The 17,702-nt window shown below is 36.6% G+C and overlaps 2 protein-coding genes across 2 annotated transcripts in view; one reads left to right on the forward strand and one right to left on the reverse strand.

Moving 5' to 3' along the window:
* Positions 1-791: 791 nt before the first annotated feature.
* LOC311088930 (uncharacterized protein) lies at positions 792-5,881 on the reverse strand. Its single transcript, XM_084123315.1, has 2 exons — positions 5,754-5,881; positions 792-3,799 (listed from the first exon to the last, which is right to left on the reverse strand). The coding sequence occupies exon 2, from the start codon at positions 3,770-3,772 to the stop codon at positions 2,762-2,764; it is 1,011 nt and encodes a 336-aa protein (XP_083979441.1). The 5' UTR covers positions 3,773-3,799; positions 5,754-5,881; the 3' UTR covers positions 792-2,761.
* A 147-nt stretch (positions 5,882-6,028) lies between these two features.
* LOC311088929 (sacsin-like) overlaps positions 6,029-17,702 on the forward strand; it is a 35,242-nt gene continuing 23,568 nt past the window's right edge. The window contains exons 1-5 of the mRNA XM_084123314.1: positions 6,029-6,556; positions 8,174-8,228; positions 13,811-13,898; positions 14,017-14,128; positions 15,126-15,272. Of these exons, the coding sequence (XP_083979440.1) occupies positions 8,194-8,228; positions 13,811-13,898; positions 14,017-14,128; positions 15,126-15,272 (382 nt within the window). The 5' untranslated portion in view covers positions 6,029-6,556; positions 8,174-8,193. The remainder of the gene's footprint in view (positions 6,557-8,173; positions 8,229-13,810; positions 13,899-14,016; positions 14,129-15,125; positions 15,273-17,702) is intronic.

Here is a 17,702-nt window from a genome sequence, read left to right on the forward strand (position 1 = left end):
TATGCTTTTAAATGTTTCCAAACTCTTTGGGGAAAACTTGTGTGTGTGTGTGTGTGTGTGTGTGTGTGTGTGTGTGTGTGTGTGTGTGTGTGTGTGTGTGTGTGTGTGTGTGTGTGTGTGTGTGTGTGTGTGTGTGTGTGTGTGTGTGTGTGTCTGTGTAAATAACAGAAAGGGGAAGTGAAACTAGACAGATGACTAGTTCTCAAACCTTGTGATAAATAATCACAAAAACAGAGTTTGCTTGTGCCAGTGACAGAGGGAAAAGGTTGGGGCTTTTGAACCAATTGAACCAATCATATTGAAGGTAACATGTTAGTCTTATTTTGTTTTCTCGATTCTATGAAAACTGTTGTATTCGTGTTTTCTGGTGGGATTTTCAATGGAATTTGTCTGAGATCCTCCGGTCTTGCTTCGTGGGAGAGATTCCCTGAGAACTGCTCGGGAAGATCTCCTGGCCGTGATTAAAGCATTTAAAGGACATTTGCTTGAGTCTGTTTGTCAATTATTCCTGCACAGGAAGCTAGTTTAGGAAGCAAGCTAGTTTAGGGGAACAAGTTAGTTAGGTGACTATTATTGAATGGGGATGTCGATTTGTAGACGAGAGCCAGATAGACTAAAGGTCGACAGTAGACGTTCAGGGACGTCGATTTGTAGACGAGACCCAGATAGTAAGGTTTAGGGAAAAATGTACCACATTAGACACCATGGTTAATGTATGCGACTAAAAATGAAACTGTTCTCGCTTGTACACTACTACTGTTCAAAGGTTCGGGGTCAGTACAATGTTTTTTAAAGAAATGAATAGTTTTATTTCAGGTGCCAATCACAGATGTTGTCTTGCATTGCTTTATAACAACATATACATAATAATGTATAAATTTAACAGTAAATCGAATACACATTTTTAACAATATCTTGCATTTAAACTAAGAAAATAAATAAACATCTACACAGTATTAACACATGTAATCCAATCAACAACATTGTATACTTTCATAATAGACTTCAGGAATATGACAACTCTGCATAAATATACAAAGCATTTATGTACTGTTTCTCTGTGGATATGAAATCAGCGGACTGCACATTATATTACATAATTCAACTGACCACTGTCAATAATACCTTACTTGAGCTCTTTGAAATTACACAATAAAAATCATATTACTGTTGTTATATTTTCTTTTATCATCCTCCTTGACTTCAGATTTAACCTCATGTGCTTTATGAAATCTAAGATGTGCTTTGTGCAATATGACTAAACACAGCCCGAATGTTTTTACACATTTTCTCTGCTGATTTTGAGGGAAAGTCTGCAGAATTCTGAGTAATGGTTTTACACATTTAATTGAGATTAGTTTGTTGCCAAGATTACAACAATCTTAGAAGTAAAATATTATTATTATTTTAAATAAATAGTCTCTCCAGGAGTGGAAATGTGTAGAATGCTACAAATGACAGGCCTTTCAATTCTGCGGAAATCTACAGAGAAAATACAGAAAGTGGTGCAGATTTTATGCAGGTCTCAATTCTTTTACATCTGTCTGTATTTTTTTGATTTTTTTTGTATTAATCAGGTTTGTGCAAAATTCAGAACTGAAGAATTAGTTCCAGTTTAGATTGAGATTGAATTTAAATCAAAATGTGCAACAAGTTCTAATGCAGTAAAATTCAACATAGAAAAGAAGTGTCCTTCCACCCTCAGGTTATATACAACATTCAAAATAAATACAAATATTAAGGTAGAATTTAAATCTGTTTGCCACCTCAATTCAAATTCAAGGAATTAAATATGAGGGAATTGGATAGGAATAGAAAAGAGCTTGTCTCAGTTGGATAATGCATGGCAGTGATGGCATCTTTGAAGATATTAATGTGCCATCACTGCCATGCAGAGTCCAACTGAGCTTGTTCCTATACCTGTACTGAGCTTGTTCCTATACCTGTACTGAGCTTGTTCCTATACCTGTACTGAGCTTGTTCCTATACCTGTACTGAGCTTGTTCCTATAGTGCTTTACCACTTTTTGATAAGTATGATGGATAAAAAAAACAACTAAATTAAGTGCAAAAATCTCTGCAAAGACAAGTTTTTGTACACCTGCACATGATCCACAGGTCTGTATGAGTGCAGAGAGATGTTCATAAATATGCGCAAATGAAGGCATCATTTATATCATAAATCATAAATACAGTAGGGCATTATGTTAAAGAGGTCCTCTTATGCCCTTTCACGTTCATCTCTCTTCAGTGTGTAATGTTGCTGTTTGAGGATGAAAAAGCTCTGAGTTATTCTCTATATCAGAGTCAGTGTTTCTGAACTCCTGAAACGCCTCCATTGTAGTCTTGAGTTTCTTCCGGGAACGAACACGTCACAATTTTCCTCATTATGATAATTCATACGCAGAATAAAGGGGCGGGGCCTGGTTGAGTTAGTTAGTAGTGTGTTAAACTGGCGGTTATGGTAAGGGGCGGGACATTTCCCAAACACACTCGAAGCGCTCGATCAATCACAACACACTGATCCAGCCGACCAATCAGAGCACAGTGTGCTTTTCAGAAGGAGGGGCTTCATAGAGACAGGAAGTAAACAGAGCGTTACTGACAGACTGGGAAGAGAGGAGCCGCAACAATGGAGAATATGAGGAAAATAATCAACATTCAAGCAGGAAAACATGTTCTAGTAGAGCCTGAAACAACATCAAGACTTAAAGGGCATAATAGGTCCTCTTTAATGTTGCAAAAAGCTTGTCAGTCCATGATTACGAGTTGTCCATTGTACTCTTAATTTTGGCTCTTGTTTTGGAGCGCGTGTTGACCTCTGATGTTGATGGTGTCGGGGACGCAGCAGAATGCAGCTCAAATGGGGGATCTTCCTCCTTTACGGTCTCGTCCTCACATTCGTCGTCCATCTCCATCTGATGTTTTGTGCAGTGTTTCTCAAAGGTGGACATCTTCACGAATATTTTGTTGCACACCTTGCAGTGGAAGAGCTGCTCTCCGTTGTGTAAGTGCAGTTTGAGCTGCAGATAAGAGGATTGAGCGAAGGTCCCGGAGCAAACGCTACAACAGAGCGTCCCGCCGCCCTGGTGGCTCTTCTCGTGCTGCTTCAACATGGACACCGACCGGAAGCCCTTCTGACACGTGGCACACACGAACCTGCCCTCACCCAACTCCAGAGCCTGGTGGTTGAGCAGGTGTGCTGACGTGCGGAAGGCCTTCCCACACTTGTCACACTTAAAAGGGCGCTCGCCTGTGTGCAAGCGCAGGTGTATTACAAGCCCGGCCTTTTGTGTGAAAGCCCTGTCGCACTGTGTGCATTTGAAGGGCTTCTCGCCGGTGTGGAGCCTGCGATGGGTCTTCAGGTGCGAGGCACGGCCGAAGCTCTTGTTGCAGTCGGGGCACTTGAAGGGCTTCTCGCCGGTGTGGATGGTCTTGTGGCGCAGAAGTTGGGACGACTGCATGAACATTTTGGAGCACACACTGCATTTGTACTTCCTCTCTCCGGAGTGCGATCGCATGTGCAGAGACAGGTGGGACGAAGAGATGAAGGTCTTGGAGCAAAGCCGGCAGGTGTGAGGCTTTTCCCCGGCATGGCTGCGTTTGTGCAGGACCAGACGAGAAGAAAGAGAGAAAGATTTGTCACAGTAGGGGCATTTGTAGGGCTTGTCTTCTGTGTGCAGTCGCTGGTGTTTGGTGAGCATGGAAATCTGGGTAAAAGATTTGTCACACAGGCCACAAGGGTGAGATCGAGGCTTGGACGAGTGGGACATGCCGAATGATTCAAAAGTCCATCACACCTAATGACAAAAACATTGCCTGAGTTAACCAATGATTATACAGTGAGTTCAAGATGTATTACAGGTGTAATTGAGAGTCAGCATCCATTGGCGGTCTAAATGTCCACTAATTTATTCTAAACAAGTCTGAGAACTAGAGCAAATGGAATAATCAACTCTTTACTAATGTATACTAATGTATAAGAACTTAGAATTGTCAAAAGTACCTACTTTACTAACATTTTAACAATGTGACGATACCAGCATTTCCCTCTAGCATTTTGAGCGCTGTTGAACGGATTCTTAAACACCTCTGATTGGCTACAATGATCAACGCTTCAAACACATGTTGTCTTTGACGCACAGATACACACCAGAGCGTTTGAAAGCGGCGTCTATCAGTAGATATATTGGGGATCAGTTGATAGACACCTGCTTTTAAACGCTACATGTGTGCATCTGAGTAAGCGCTCGGTGAAGAGCGTCAAAGATATTATTGCTGATCATTGTAGCCAATCACAGACATATCTGTTGAGCATGAGAACGCAATGGCCAATCAGAGACATATGTTGAGCATGTGAACGTAATGGCCAATCAGATGTGTTTAAGAATCAGTTCAACAGTGCTCAAAATACTAGAGGGAAATGCTGGTATCATCGCATTTTTAAATTTCAGTACCAAGAAGTCAGTACTATTTGACAACACTATAAGAACGATTTAAAGAGATATGCAAATGAGGCAACATCATTTGTTTCTGCCAAAATAGAAAACAAATATTATTTTCCTGCATAACTAATAACAATGGAATAATCCAGTTAACAGGGAACGTTCGCAGAACTTCCAATGTTAATATAATGTTAGTTTAAATTTATCTGGTCTTTAATAATGTTCTCAAAACATAAGCACAAAAACATAATTTATACATCATTTATGAGACGTTTCCAAGGTTTTGGTTGGACGTTTGTCTAACATTTTTTGTTTCGGGACGTTCAGAGAACATTCAAAAGTAACGCTGCTTGAAAAGTGATGAAATGTAATGTTCTCTGAATGTTCGCATAACCAAGAAAATACATTTTAGAAAAACTGGATGTTTTGAACGTTCATAGAAAATGAATAAATAAAGTTTATTCTTAATGGGAATGTTAGCAAAACGTTCTTAGGACATAATTTTGTTAGCTGGTGGATAAATCTTTCCAACCAATCAGTTTGATGTAAACATAAGGTTTGGTATTTATGTAACTGTATTATGATTGCATTTAAATTGCAAATATTTCATCACATAGTCAGATGTTTAACCAGTGGCCTTTTTATGAAGGGCTCTTAAAAGTGTGAAATATTTTTCCTTATCTGCTTCATTTGACGTCTCAGCTGTTTGTTGCCAATGGCAGCAGTTACAGTATCATAATATTACATAGACTTTCTTATTTCAAATTTAGCTAAAACACTAAATAACTCAAAATTAATAAATGATTTAATAAAGGAGGGGAGAATTAATTTACTCTACACACAGTAGCCAACATGAGGATCTCCATTCATTTTAAGTTTGGAGATATGTTTGAAACTTGGAAAGATAATAACGCATTATTTATATTTTATAGAATAATCTGTAGCAAAACCAGATCATTAAAATTGCCTTAAAAACATATTATAGTTTTATATGGTTGAGGACAGCAGGTTTGACAACATTTTACACATTTCCTTCCTGGAAAATTGCCTCAAAAACCGCGACTTGTCTTGACACATCCAAAACATGATGCAGCAAATAACCTTAGCTGAGTATGTCCGCTAATAACTGGGCGTGGAATAAAGTCTGTATGCCCAACAGAGATGTTTTCCCCACAAAAGACAAGCAAACATGACTTACGCCAGAGGAAACATTTCTTGATGGCTGAAATACTTGATACAGATTTCCTCATTTCACCCTGTTCGTGATTGACGTTACGCAACATCCAAGAATACAGAAATGCAGACTCACCGCTTTCACCAGTTTCCGCACAGAACACCATCACTCCCTGAACTGAAGCTTTACAGAGTATCTCGTTACATTATTCAGTGCACAAGAGTCAGACTCTGGTTATGGTGAGATAAGCTAATTCACCACAGATGAACGGACATGGATGTAGAATATGGCGCCATGAAATACACGTCAGCATTTTCAGGTTTTTGGCGAAAATCACACGAGCTGACAGCGATATTATCAGTAGATGTAAACAAAGGGAAATCAGTTACTCTCTTTCATGGTGGAAGCCATACAGAAAGCAGCCTGGACACTGCTATCAAAATAAAAGTAGCCTAATTATTTATAATTATATTTAAGGTAGTTAGCCTATAAATCCCCTTGAGTAAATACAGATTCCAGGATGTTATATTTTTTACAGTTTTTTTGTAAGGTAGGCTTACTCATAATACATAAAAAAATGGATCTCTTTCTAACATTTTAAAAAGCTTTCAGAATCCTTGTTTCTTTCTTTTCGATTTTGAAGAGTGACTAGTATAAGCCTGTTCTTTATTTTTCCGCCTGATCTAGGTTTCATTTCCTCGAAATTATCCATGGTTTTACTACGAACAGTTAAAAACAACAAAAAACGGATATGGTGGTTAAACAGCTATTTTGAGTGAAAACTGGTTTATGAACTAGTGAAGGAGGGGTGTAAGTTTCGTTTTCGTTAAACAGGATCTTTCTAGTGAACAGAAACCTAGAGAATCTGCTCGCGCTGAGCGGTTTATTATCAGACTCATTCTGATCGCTGGATTCACTCTGCATCAGGACCAGTGAAGGTAGGAGATAGCCACATGTAGAAGTTTAGAAGTTTTTTAAATGTTACTAATATAATACAATACTATAATGTAATAGGCAATAATATAACTCAACAATATAGCATAACTTATGTGTATTTTTATTTAATAAGTAGCCTACAAAATAGGGTTCATAAAAATGGCTTTTTTTATCACAAGTATGAATAAACTATTTTACATAGCAGATTTTTATATATAGTCCACAATTGTTTTGTTTTTCTGTTTTTTTTTTTTGTTTGTTTTTTTTTGTCTTCTGGAAACATGTCTTTACAAACCATCTTTAAATGCTTTTAATAGTTACCTACCTGTTGTCGAGGTTCAAGTGCTTTAAGACATTTAAAGGAGTAGTTCACTTTAAAATGAAAATTCTGTCATCATATACTCACCCTCATGTTGTTTCAAACCTGTATGAATTTCTTTCTTCTGCTGAACAGAAAGGAAGATATTTAGAAGAATATCAGTAACCAGACAGTTTCTGGTCTCATTGACTTCCATAGTAGGAAAAAAATATACTATGGAAGTCAATGGGACCCAGAAACTGTCTGGTTACTGATATTCTTCTAAATATCTTCCTTTCTGTTCAGCAGAAGAAAGAAATTCATACAGGTTTGAAACAACATGAGGGTGAGTATATGATGACAGAATTTTCATTTTAAAGTGAACTACTCCTTTAAGTACATGCATTAAAAAATATTGTATTTAGCAACCACGTAAGCACATTAATCAGAGATTAAAATAAAAGATTTCAGCAATTTCAGGTAGGCTAATTTACCACAGAAATGGAATGATTTGCACTACACTGGTTTTGCTTTGCAGAGAAAAACTGGTTTAAAATGTAAAATTTTGATTGAAACCACTGGTTCTTGAGGAAAAGGTGTTCAGAATGAGATCGAACATATGATTTGAACATTGAATGTGTGTATGCAAGTGGTAAAGAGCCAAATGGGAGCACTGTGGATATTGGGGGTGGAGCTTAGGGTGCTGTTGTTGTAAACCGATGAGAGAGAGAGAGAGAGAGAGAGAGAGAGCACGAGGTTGGATCTCAAAGTTAGGGAGGAAGTTAGGGAAGTCATACAGTCACTGTTGGAAAGGTGCCAATAATCAGAGAATTTTGGAAATCAAAGAATGTGCTGGAGGATTTTTCTGAAGAACAGCGGACAGTTTCACTACTAGACTCATGAACAACCATCACAAAACATGAAAACAGTCGTAGATCAACCAACAACACACAGTATAAGATTCAAGTGTGCAGAATGTAAACTTCTGAACTGGTTCAGTTGTGTAAATTCAGTAATTATTTTCTCTTGTGGACTATATGGAAAAATCTGTTATGCTGTTTAGCTTGTTCAGGGCAGTACAAAATAAAGAACAAAATGCAATTTTTATGATCCTCTAATTTTAATGATTAACATTTAGCAGACAATCTTAATTTTATGAGCAGAACTGTGTTTTGGAGGCCACAGGAGACCCAAGAAAGCAATGCAGTGTTGTAACAGTTTCCACAGAATAACTGTTCAAAAAGTTGGCTTCTTTTAATAATTTGGTGAATTTTAAAGTAAATTATAGTTTTTTAAACAGTTAAAAAATGTATCCACACAGGAGAATGTAAAAGAAGAACAATGAGTTCAGCATCGAGGCAAAAGAAGAAAAAGAAGTATGTGGTTTTATTCACTACATGTTTTTGTTACGATTATGTCCAGTTTTATTCCTGTTTGCCTGTGTTCCCCTTTGCTAGTTTGCATGTTTTTTGACTGCATGTCTGCATGTTTTGTGTTCCTGGTTATGTTAATTAGCCCTGTCTGCAGTTAAAGTCCCACTGAGTGTCTTGAATGTGTTGACCTAATGTCCACTGAAACATATTGATCAGCTCCTCCCCTTTTTTAAATAGCCAGTAGTGTTTAGTTTAAATCACAGCTAAATAACCGTTTCTCCTGCTAATCTCCTTCAAATCGCTTTAAAATACAGCATTCTGTGCAGATTTCAAATGGGTCTGGTAAGTTTTCTGGTCTTTGCCGACTCTGTGTATCGTGTCTCTAGCCCGGAGCAGACTGTGTGTGTCTAACACTAATGTGAAACCAGACTTCATTCGCCCCAATGAGAAGCATATTTACACAGTCTGAATCGTTCCCTATCCCCTAAATTATAGTGCACTATGTGCTGCAGCTTCTATTTATAGTGTAGGAGGCGGAGCTTCAGATTCTAGAGAGCATTTGATTGGACAGAAAATCTGATGAGAAGCCGAAGTGCAGTGATGTCATCAAAATCATTGATCCATATTGGAGGAAGTGAGAGGCTATAAGTTCCCTTTCAAGGGAACTCGCGCTGCATCGATCGACGCTTAGGGAACGCTTTGCGTGACGACATCTTGAAGCACAAGGCTTGAAGCTATCTCACTTGCTTATGAGTCGGTCGGACAGACTTCCCCTATGGCTGTCCGCTCCCATTCTACTAGGAGTATGCGGCCTCCAAGGCCCTTATGACAGGAGTTGCTCTCCAAGATGTTTGTGATGCGGCAGGGTGGTCCTCACCGCACACATTTGTAAGGTTCTACAATTTGGACTTGGACTCTACACCGGGATCTCAGGTGCTCTCGTCCTAGTGCTGCTTCTCGCGATTTCACACTGGACAGACATTTGTCGCTATGGTGGTACTGGTGTAAACCTTCCCTTAGCATCAATCGACGCAGCGTGAGTTCCCTTGAAAGAGGGAACGAGACTGCGTCACCTTCCATATCTCCTACGTGGCTGTCAGCGACTATTTCAGGCATTTACGAAGCTAGCGCGGCTCTGTTTTGGGCAGGCTTTATACTTCCTGGTTCATGATGTCACCCGGTTCTGACGCGCCGTCACACCATTGGACTGATTTTACATGTGCTTCAAGACGTCATCATGCGAAGCGTTCCCTCAGCGTCGATCAACGCAGTGTCTCGAGGTTACAGATGTAACCGAGGCGTTTTGAATGCTTAGCCTTTAGCTTCTAAATGCAAATTGCACAAACACACTAGTAATTGATGATATAAAGGCCTTTCAGCCATGATTTACAACTTAGCAAACCATATATTAATTGTGTGTAATGTACTGTATATTGTAAATATATAAACACTGTAATATATACTGTATATGTATATTACAGTGATTCACCATCTATTAAGTTAACTGAACAATATGACGCTAGTAACTATGTTTAATTAGTGCTGTTTTTACAGTTTTAAAATTCTCAAATAAACAGATAATTTCACCCCCTGTTCTAAAGTGAAAGTTATATACTCATTAATTATGGCACTTTAAGTTGAGTGATAATTGGATTTATTAACCCGAATAAGCAAATAATCATGGCTAAACTGCCACTAATACAGTACTAATAAAGATGTTCTAAAGGTTATTATTCACACTTTTATTTTGTTTAGAAGTTATTCTGCAACATGATCTCATGAGAATATTAATTTTAGTGTGGTTCACATACATTTACCTGTTTTCATACACTGAAACGTATATAAAAAGCACTAAAAAACATTTCACTCTGTTCGTGACTTCTGCTGCAAACTCGTTTCGAAGGATTATGTTAAACAAAACTACACTTTAAAACCTTAAAAAAAAACATTTCTGTAATCGTTTAAACATTATTCATCATGTAATACTCATTTTGTTTGCCGTGGGACACAAACAGTAATATATAAAATAACTTTCAGCAGCACAAAGTAAACATAGTTACTAGCTTCATATTATTCAGTTAACTTAATAGATGGTGAATCACTGAAATATAAAGTACATTACTGCACAAAAATAATACATGGTTTGCTAAGTTGTAAATAATGGCTAAAAGGCGTTTACTGTACATTCAGTTAATCATTAATTACTAGCTTATTATGCGGATACTTTAAATGTTTAATAAATTGTAAATAATGATTATAATATGTTAAGTTAATCATCAATTACTAGTGTGTCCATGCTTAACTAATACATTATTGTGGACAAGTTAATCAATAATTATTTGTTACAGTATTTTAAAACGAAAAACATGATAACTCTCTAGTTATTACTGAAGTCATTGTAAGCTTTTGAAGCTTTTGGATGAAGCTTACAATGACTTCAGTAATAACTAGAGAGTTATCATGTGTTTTTCACTTTAGAATACTGATTGAAATAATTAGTAATTTCTTCTGAAGGATTTGGTCATACTTGAGTCATCATTAATTATACATTGTGCATTATTCACATTAATTAAGAACCTGTATATAGTAGTTTTTAGTAACAAATAGTCTACCTCATTCAACTGGGTGTTATTACTTACTAATTCATTCATCAGAGTTTCTTGTTAGTTTATAATAGTTACTAGAGTGTTAATAATGCGTAATTTAATTGGTACGGTGTAGTTATTCTTTAATGACATAACATTATTCTAAAATGTGACAATTATATCTTCTAAATGTGAATTTTGTCATTGTTTTGGATTTACTAAAAGTAAAAAAAAATATCGTCGTTGTTATATTGTGGTTGTGTTATATTTCCTGAAGATACCTAAGTGTCACAATGTGGCTGTAATGTGCACATGATGAAGAAGATAATAATCTAAATCTTTATTACATCCAAACAAGGAATTGATTAAAGATTTTGATTATTATCTCCATCGTCATGCGTGCATTACAGCCACGCTGTGACAGTTTTATGCTTAATCCCATTACTAATATGGTGGAGTGGAGTGTAAATGTATTAACTAACATGAACTAACCATGATCAATACATTTGTTACTGTATTTGTTAATCTTTTTTAACGTTAGTTAATAAAAATACAGCTTTCTGTTGTTGGTTCATGTTAGTTCACAGTGCATTGACTAATGTTAACAAGATTTTAATAAAGTATTTATTAGATTAATAAAGATTAATAAATGCTGTATACGTGCAGTTCATTATTAGTTCATGTTAACTAATGTAGTTAACTAATGTTAACTAACGAACCTTATTGTAAAGTGTTACCAAATGTCTTTTAATAATAAAGCAAACTCGAGGTGCAACAGTGCATGCGTACAACAAACACGAACACACACACAAACATCAACCGACAACTGAAGAGTGAAACAGAGCAACTTAAATACACACTGATGATGTAAGGCAGCATTATGGCTGCCCTCAAAGGGCCGATTGTAACTGTAAGACTTTTAAAATGTTAATATATTGTCTCTTTATTTGATTATTACTTATTTAAGTTACAAATAGTGTATATGCATTTGCAGGGGTGTTTCTAGGTTTTAAAAAACATCAGGGGATGAGCCCGAAACATCAGGGGCTGGGTAATAATGATTTGATAAAGATAATATTGTATTATTGTATATATGCAGGGGCAAACTGGCTCAAAAATTCAGCCTTGGCACTGTAGCCACACCAGCACATATAACCACACAGTCATGCGTATTCAAATGTGAGGTAGTTAGGGGGGTTCGGGGACATGCTCCCCCGATAAAATTTGGATTTCTCGGACCTACATATGTGCATTTTAAGGTGATTAAAGGCCAAAATTTTTTAGATAACAATAGCTTTAAAAGCATGTCAGTGGGCAGTAGCATAAATTATTTGTCAAGATAACAGATTCTTAAAAATGAGAATGAGGATAAATGTTGCAATGAATGATCCACACTACAAAATGGAAATGCAGAATGTTTCTGCTTATTGTTGACAATACACAATCACATATTCCAAACGGGAATGGCCTTAAATGAGAAATCTTTCAAGGATTATTTTGCATAGATGTTACATTTCAATCAAAAACCAGTGCAATCTTTTTAAAACTAATCAGTTTAAAGTTCAATTGTTCACTCATAAAGACAGTCACTTGTCGCCACCTACTGGCTTAATGATGCAAGTGGCGCAAACACAGACAAGCGGAGTGATACAAATGGTGAAAAGGCTAATACTGGTACCTATTTTAAAATATTATAAAATATCAATATATTATTATAATACTTCAATCAGTTCTATGCAGCAGAATCAGATTTAACATAATTTTTTTTACCAATTGTCAAAATAAAGTAGGCCTGCCGCCTATAGTACTACAAAGCTATTTTTATCAGAGCATGAGCAGAGCAGGGAGAGGACCAGTGAATGAGAGAATCGTGATTTGTGTAATTTTACCAGTGTTGCCCAGCATGGCTATACACCATGTTACAGCACAGTACTGCTATTGCAAAAAGAAACAAGTCCAGAGAAATTTCATGTCGGCACGTTTTTTAAGCGGACTTTGCCTTTCCGATGAGCGTGAGCAGAACTCGCAACACACACACACACACACACACGGAGGTTGCTTGCGGAACATTGAGCAGAACGAGCGGAGAGCACAGCGCACACACACAGCGGAACCGAGGGGAACGGAACGAAGTTATGCATCTTCGGAAGCGGACTCGCACGCAAAGTCATAAAACACGCTGAGCCAGAGTCAAACCATCGCCGAACACGGAGGGGCGCGGCGGCTTTTTAGTATCTTTCGGCCAAAAAACGAAAATATTATTTTCGGCAGCCTAAATTTTGTTGCATCCCTAATTTTAAGACACCCATATGCTCTCGCAATATAAAATGTGGCGGGCTGGATTTGGCCCGCGGGCCTTGAGTTTGACACGTGATGTAAGGGATAATGTAGAGCGAGGCGGTTGTTATAGCGAATACAACCCCGACAGGCTGATCGGGACCCTGACGCGAAGCGGAGCTTGAATCAGCCTGAAGGGGTTGTATTCGCTATAACAACCGCCTCACTCTACATTATCCCGCTTATTACATGGCTACCCACCAAATAAATCAATAATTTGACACAAAATATTGATTTAAAAAGGAGTTTATTGATTTAAAAACGATTGTATTGCTTCCGCTAAAGAAAATAGTCCGTTCCGGCTCTACGGTTAGAATCCTGCGTCCATAGCAACGCTCTGTTTTTCATGGCAACGTGTTTTATACTTAGCAGCGTCTGTTATCAAGAAATAACACACCGCATTCTACATAAGAATTCAACCAAGCCATGTAATAAGAGATGATAACGAACAGGTGTGATGATTAGATGATTGTGCATGACAACTGATAACTGGTGGGAAACTGAGACAAAGAAACACGTGAATGATGAAAACAAACTGAAAGTCTGGGAAAACAGAAACTAAGAACTAACAAAACTGAATAGACGTGACAATTACATGAACCTTGAATTTGCTCTGTATGTGTTTTGTGCAGTTTGTGATTAACTTTACATTGTTCAATGCAGAAATAAATTTGGTGCGACGTCTCCACCATTCATTGATTACTTGAAAGAAATTTTGAGAAGGTACCCAGATGGAGGACAAATATTGAAGGTAGGCTAAAAAAACAACATTTACATATTGCCTGAATACTTTCACAACATTGTTAAATGGTATGTATCTTAAATATCTCATCGTATCTGTGTTTAATATTAATCCTGTAACGTACCAGGAGCTGATCCAGAATGCAGATGATGCAGGAGCTTCACGTGTGGTGTTTATTCATGACGAGAGGCATTATGAGACTCAGAGCCTGTGGACTGAAGAGCTCGGAAAGTATCAAGGTATTTGTGTTGCAAACAGATTTAAATCACACTAGACTTAAACTTTATAAAATTACTGTAGAGCCCGCCACAAAGGATATTACAGTCTAGGGTTTTACATTTGTCCTCATTCATATGTCACAACCATGAAGAGTTTTGCAACTACACCTTCTGCCTTTTTTTAATGGGAAGCGAGTTTTGAGCTCTGAAATTTACAGTATGTTTTTATATTAAAAACAACTTTTTGGCAGCGGCTTTTTGCACTGAGTGAAAATAGCATAATTTCTTAGCGATAGATGATATTTACACCGTGCAAGTAGCAATAGATTCTAATTACACTACAATAAGTGTACATAGTATTTAGACGGTATGCAATTATAACATAGAGTGTAAATTATTATATTTATTAAAATTATTAAATGGATGCTGCCTTATTGGGACAATAAAGCCGTCTCTACACCGACCCCTAACCCTAAACACTTTATTTTTAAACACAAGTTAGACACTTTATTTCCGCTTTTCGAATGTTGTCTTCATTTTTATTGAATATACATGCCTTTCCGATTTGATGTGCGATGGGAAAAGGAAGTAGAGCGAGTTCGGCAAAAGGTGGAACTTTGGGTTTTTTGGAAATTTAGGTCAAAAGTGATTGTTGATTGGACATTGATTATAATTGGCAGCTTAGCTGATTTAAGAGCAACCAAAATAATAAATTAGACCCACTTTGCCATTAATAACTGACATCTGTGCTTCTCTCTTGAAAAGCTCCAGTCACCAGTATTGTGTCTCAAAACTCTTTGTATCTCAAAATCACAGTTTTGTCCTAAAATAAAATAAAATGAGCTGGAAATAAGGGAATTCAGTAAATACAGTATGGGAGACATAACTCATTCTTCTCTGTCATGACCAGTATTTGTCCAGATACTGAAAGTCTTTTCTGCGCTATAGGCAAAGTGTGTTATTTTCAAAGTTGTTTGGTCAGTTTTGTTTGATCATCTGTTTGTATCTTTGATCGCAGGACCGGCTCTCTATGCCTTCAATGATGCAGCCTTCACAGAGGAAGACTGGGAGGGAATCCAGAGAGTTGGCAGAAGCATCAAGCAGGATGACCCAACAAAAGTCGGGAGATTTGGGATCGGCTTCAACTCTGTTTATCATATTACAGGTGAACTAGACTTACAAGTTACTAAAACTAAGTTACTAAAATGCAAACCTTAATAGAATTATGTACAGAAATAGACTGTTACAGAATACAGTAACCTTTTTTATTGGCTAGTCTATTATTAATAGTAAAATGTATATGCTTATTTCCCATTTTTTTACATTTAGATTTTCTTTTCCATCATCTACTGTAACACTCGCTTAAATTTAAATTTAAATTTAATCTTTAAATAAAACTAAAAGAACATAACACTCTTGAATATAATATTTAATAAATATCAAAACAGTACATAATGTTCTGATTCCTAAATTCATTTGAAGCATTACAAACAATTTGTTTTATATTAGTTTTATCTTTAATCTATTTAGGCAAAATAGTGGAGAATTGTAATAAATGTAACTCGTTCTCTTACAGCATTTAAAAAAAAAAACACTTTATACACAAAGATCGCAGAGGACCCCAGATAATTGTTGTTCAACATTCACTGCATATTAAAACATCACACTCTTACTTGATCTGGACAAACTGAATATCATTAGAAATATTTAAGACTCCAGCTTATATATATATATATATATATATATATATATATATATATTTAAGAATTAATGGCACCCCTGGTAAATATGATCAAAAATGGCTATAAAAAATAAATCTGCATTGTTTATCCTTTTGATCTTTCATTCAAAAAATTCGCAAAAATCTCACCTTTCATTGAAGTAAAATAATTGAAAGTGGGGAGGAAATCACATTATAAAATAAATGTTTTTCTCCAAAACACGCTGGCCACAATTATTAGCACCCTTTTATTAAATACTTTTTGCAGCCTCCTTTTGCCAAGATAACTGATCTGAGTCTTCTCCTATAATGCCTGATGAGTTTGGAGAATAACTGACAAGAGATCAGAGACCATTCCTCCAAACAGAATCTCTCCAGATCCTTCAGATTCACAAGTTCATGTTGATGCTTCTTCTCTTCAGTTCAGCCCACTCCTCTTCTATAGGGTTTAGTTTAGGGAACTGGGACGGTCATGACAGAAGCTTCATTTTGTGCTCAGTTACACATTTTTGTGTTGATTCTGTTTGTTTTGGACCGTTGTCCTGATGGAAGATCCAACCACGGCCCATTATAAGATTTCTAGCAGAGGCGGACAGGTTTTGATTATTTATCTGTTGGTATTTGCTAGAATCCATAATACCATGTGTCTGAACAAGAAGTCCAGGACCTCCAGCAGAAAAAATAGGCCCACAACATATAAGATCCAGCAGTGTATTTAACCGTAGGCATGGGGTACTCTTCATCCCTGTTTGCACCAAACACATCTGATGGGTTTGCTGCCAAAAAGCCCTTTTTTTTGTTTCATCTGACCACAGAATCCGTTCCCTTTAGAAGATCCAGTCGTGTCTGACAACTGAATATGCTGGAGTTTATTTTTGGAGGAGCCAGGAGAATTTTTCTTGAAAACCTTCCAAACAACATGTGGTGATGTAGGGGTTGTTTGATCATTTTTTTAGGCTTTCTGACCCCCAATTAAGACGATATAGACACACGTCCAATTCCTGGCAGATTCGTAACATCTTTAGTTGATTGGAACTTATTAATTATTGCCCTGATGGTCAAAATGGGTGTTATTTAGCTATTTTCTAACATCCACTTTCTATTTTGTGAAGCTCAACAATCTTTTGCTGCACATCAGAACTATATTCTTTGGTTTTACTCATTGTGATGGATGATGATTAACCCATTTAATCCCAAATTTTTCCCAGAGATGAAATTTATGAGTTTGTGTGGTATTTGCAAGTATATTAAACAATCAATGTCAATAATGTAAAAAAATATTTGAAAAGTCCATGAAAATAAGAGTTTTATCTCTGGTCACAATTGTGACCGGTGGTAGAACACAGGGAGTCTAAGTCTATGGGGTATATAATAAATTAAAAATCTCCAGAAATTAGTTTGAAGACAGAATTAAATTGTTGAAGTGATTTATTCGATTAACAAATAGTTAAACATTGTCTGGCCCAGTTTAAAAAATGACAAAATAGCAATCCTATGCAGCAACATGGCACAAATATTTTAATTAAATTATGATGAAATAATAAATTATAGGAAATTGCTTAGAATGCAATCATTATAAATGATGCAAAATACTTATAATTACAAAATGAAAAGAAAAAAACGTACAGAAATAAAATAAATTAATTAAAATAAACAAATTAAAATAAACAAATGATTAAAAATTAGCCTATGGTAGGAAACATGTAACAATGCCAAGGAACATGTAACAATTCATGAATAACAGGAAAGCATCACAAAAATTATCAATCAACAGTCACAACTGTGTGCTGGTGTGGAACTCATTATATATCACCTTCCTAAAGAAATAACAGTGGAATTATATATATATTTTTTAAATCACAACTGTGTCCTGCC

This window comes from Abramis brama (genome assembly GCF_963993115.1).
Source record: "Abramis brama genome assembly, chromosome: 8".
NCBI lineage: Eukaryota > Metazoa > Chordata > Actinopteri > Cypriniformes > Leuciscidae > Abramis > Abramis brama.

Excerpts from the sequence above, each read along its gene's own strand:
- LOC311088930 (XM_084123315.1), bottom strand. The coding sequence starts at position 3,772 with ATGTCCCACTCGTCCAAGCCTCGATCTCACCCTTGTGGCCTGTGTGAC.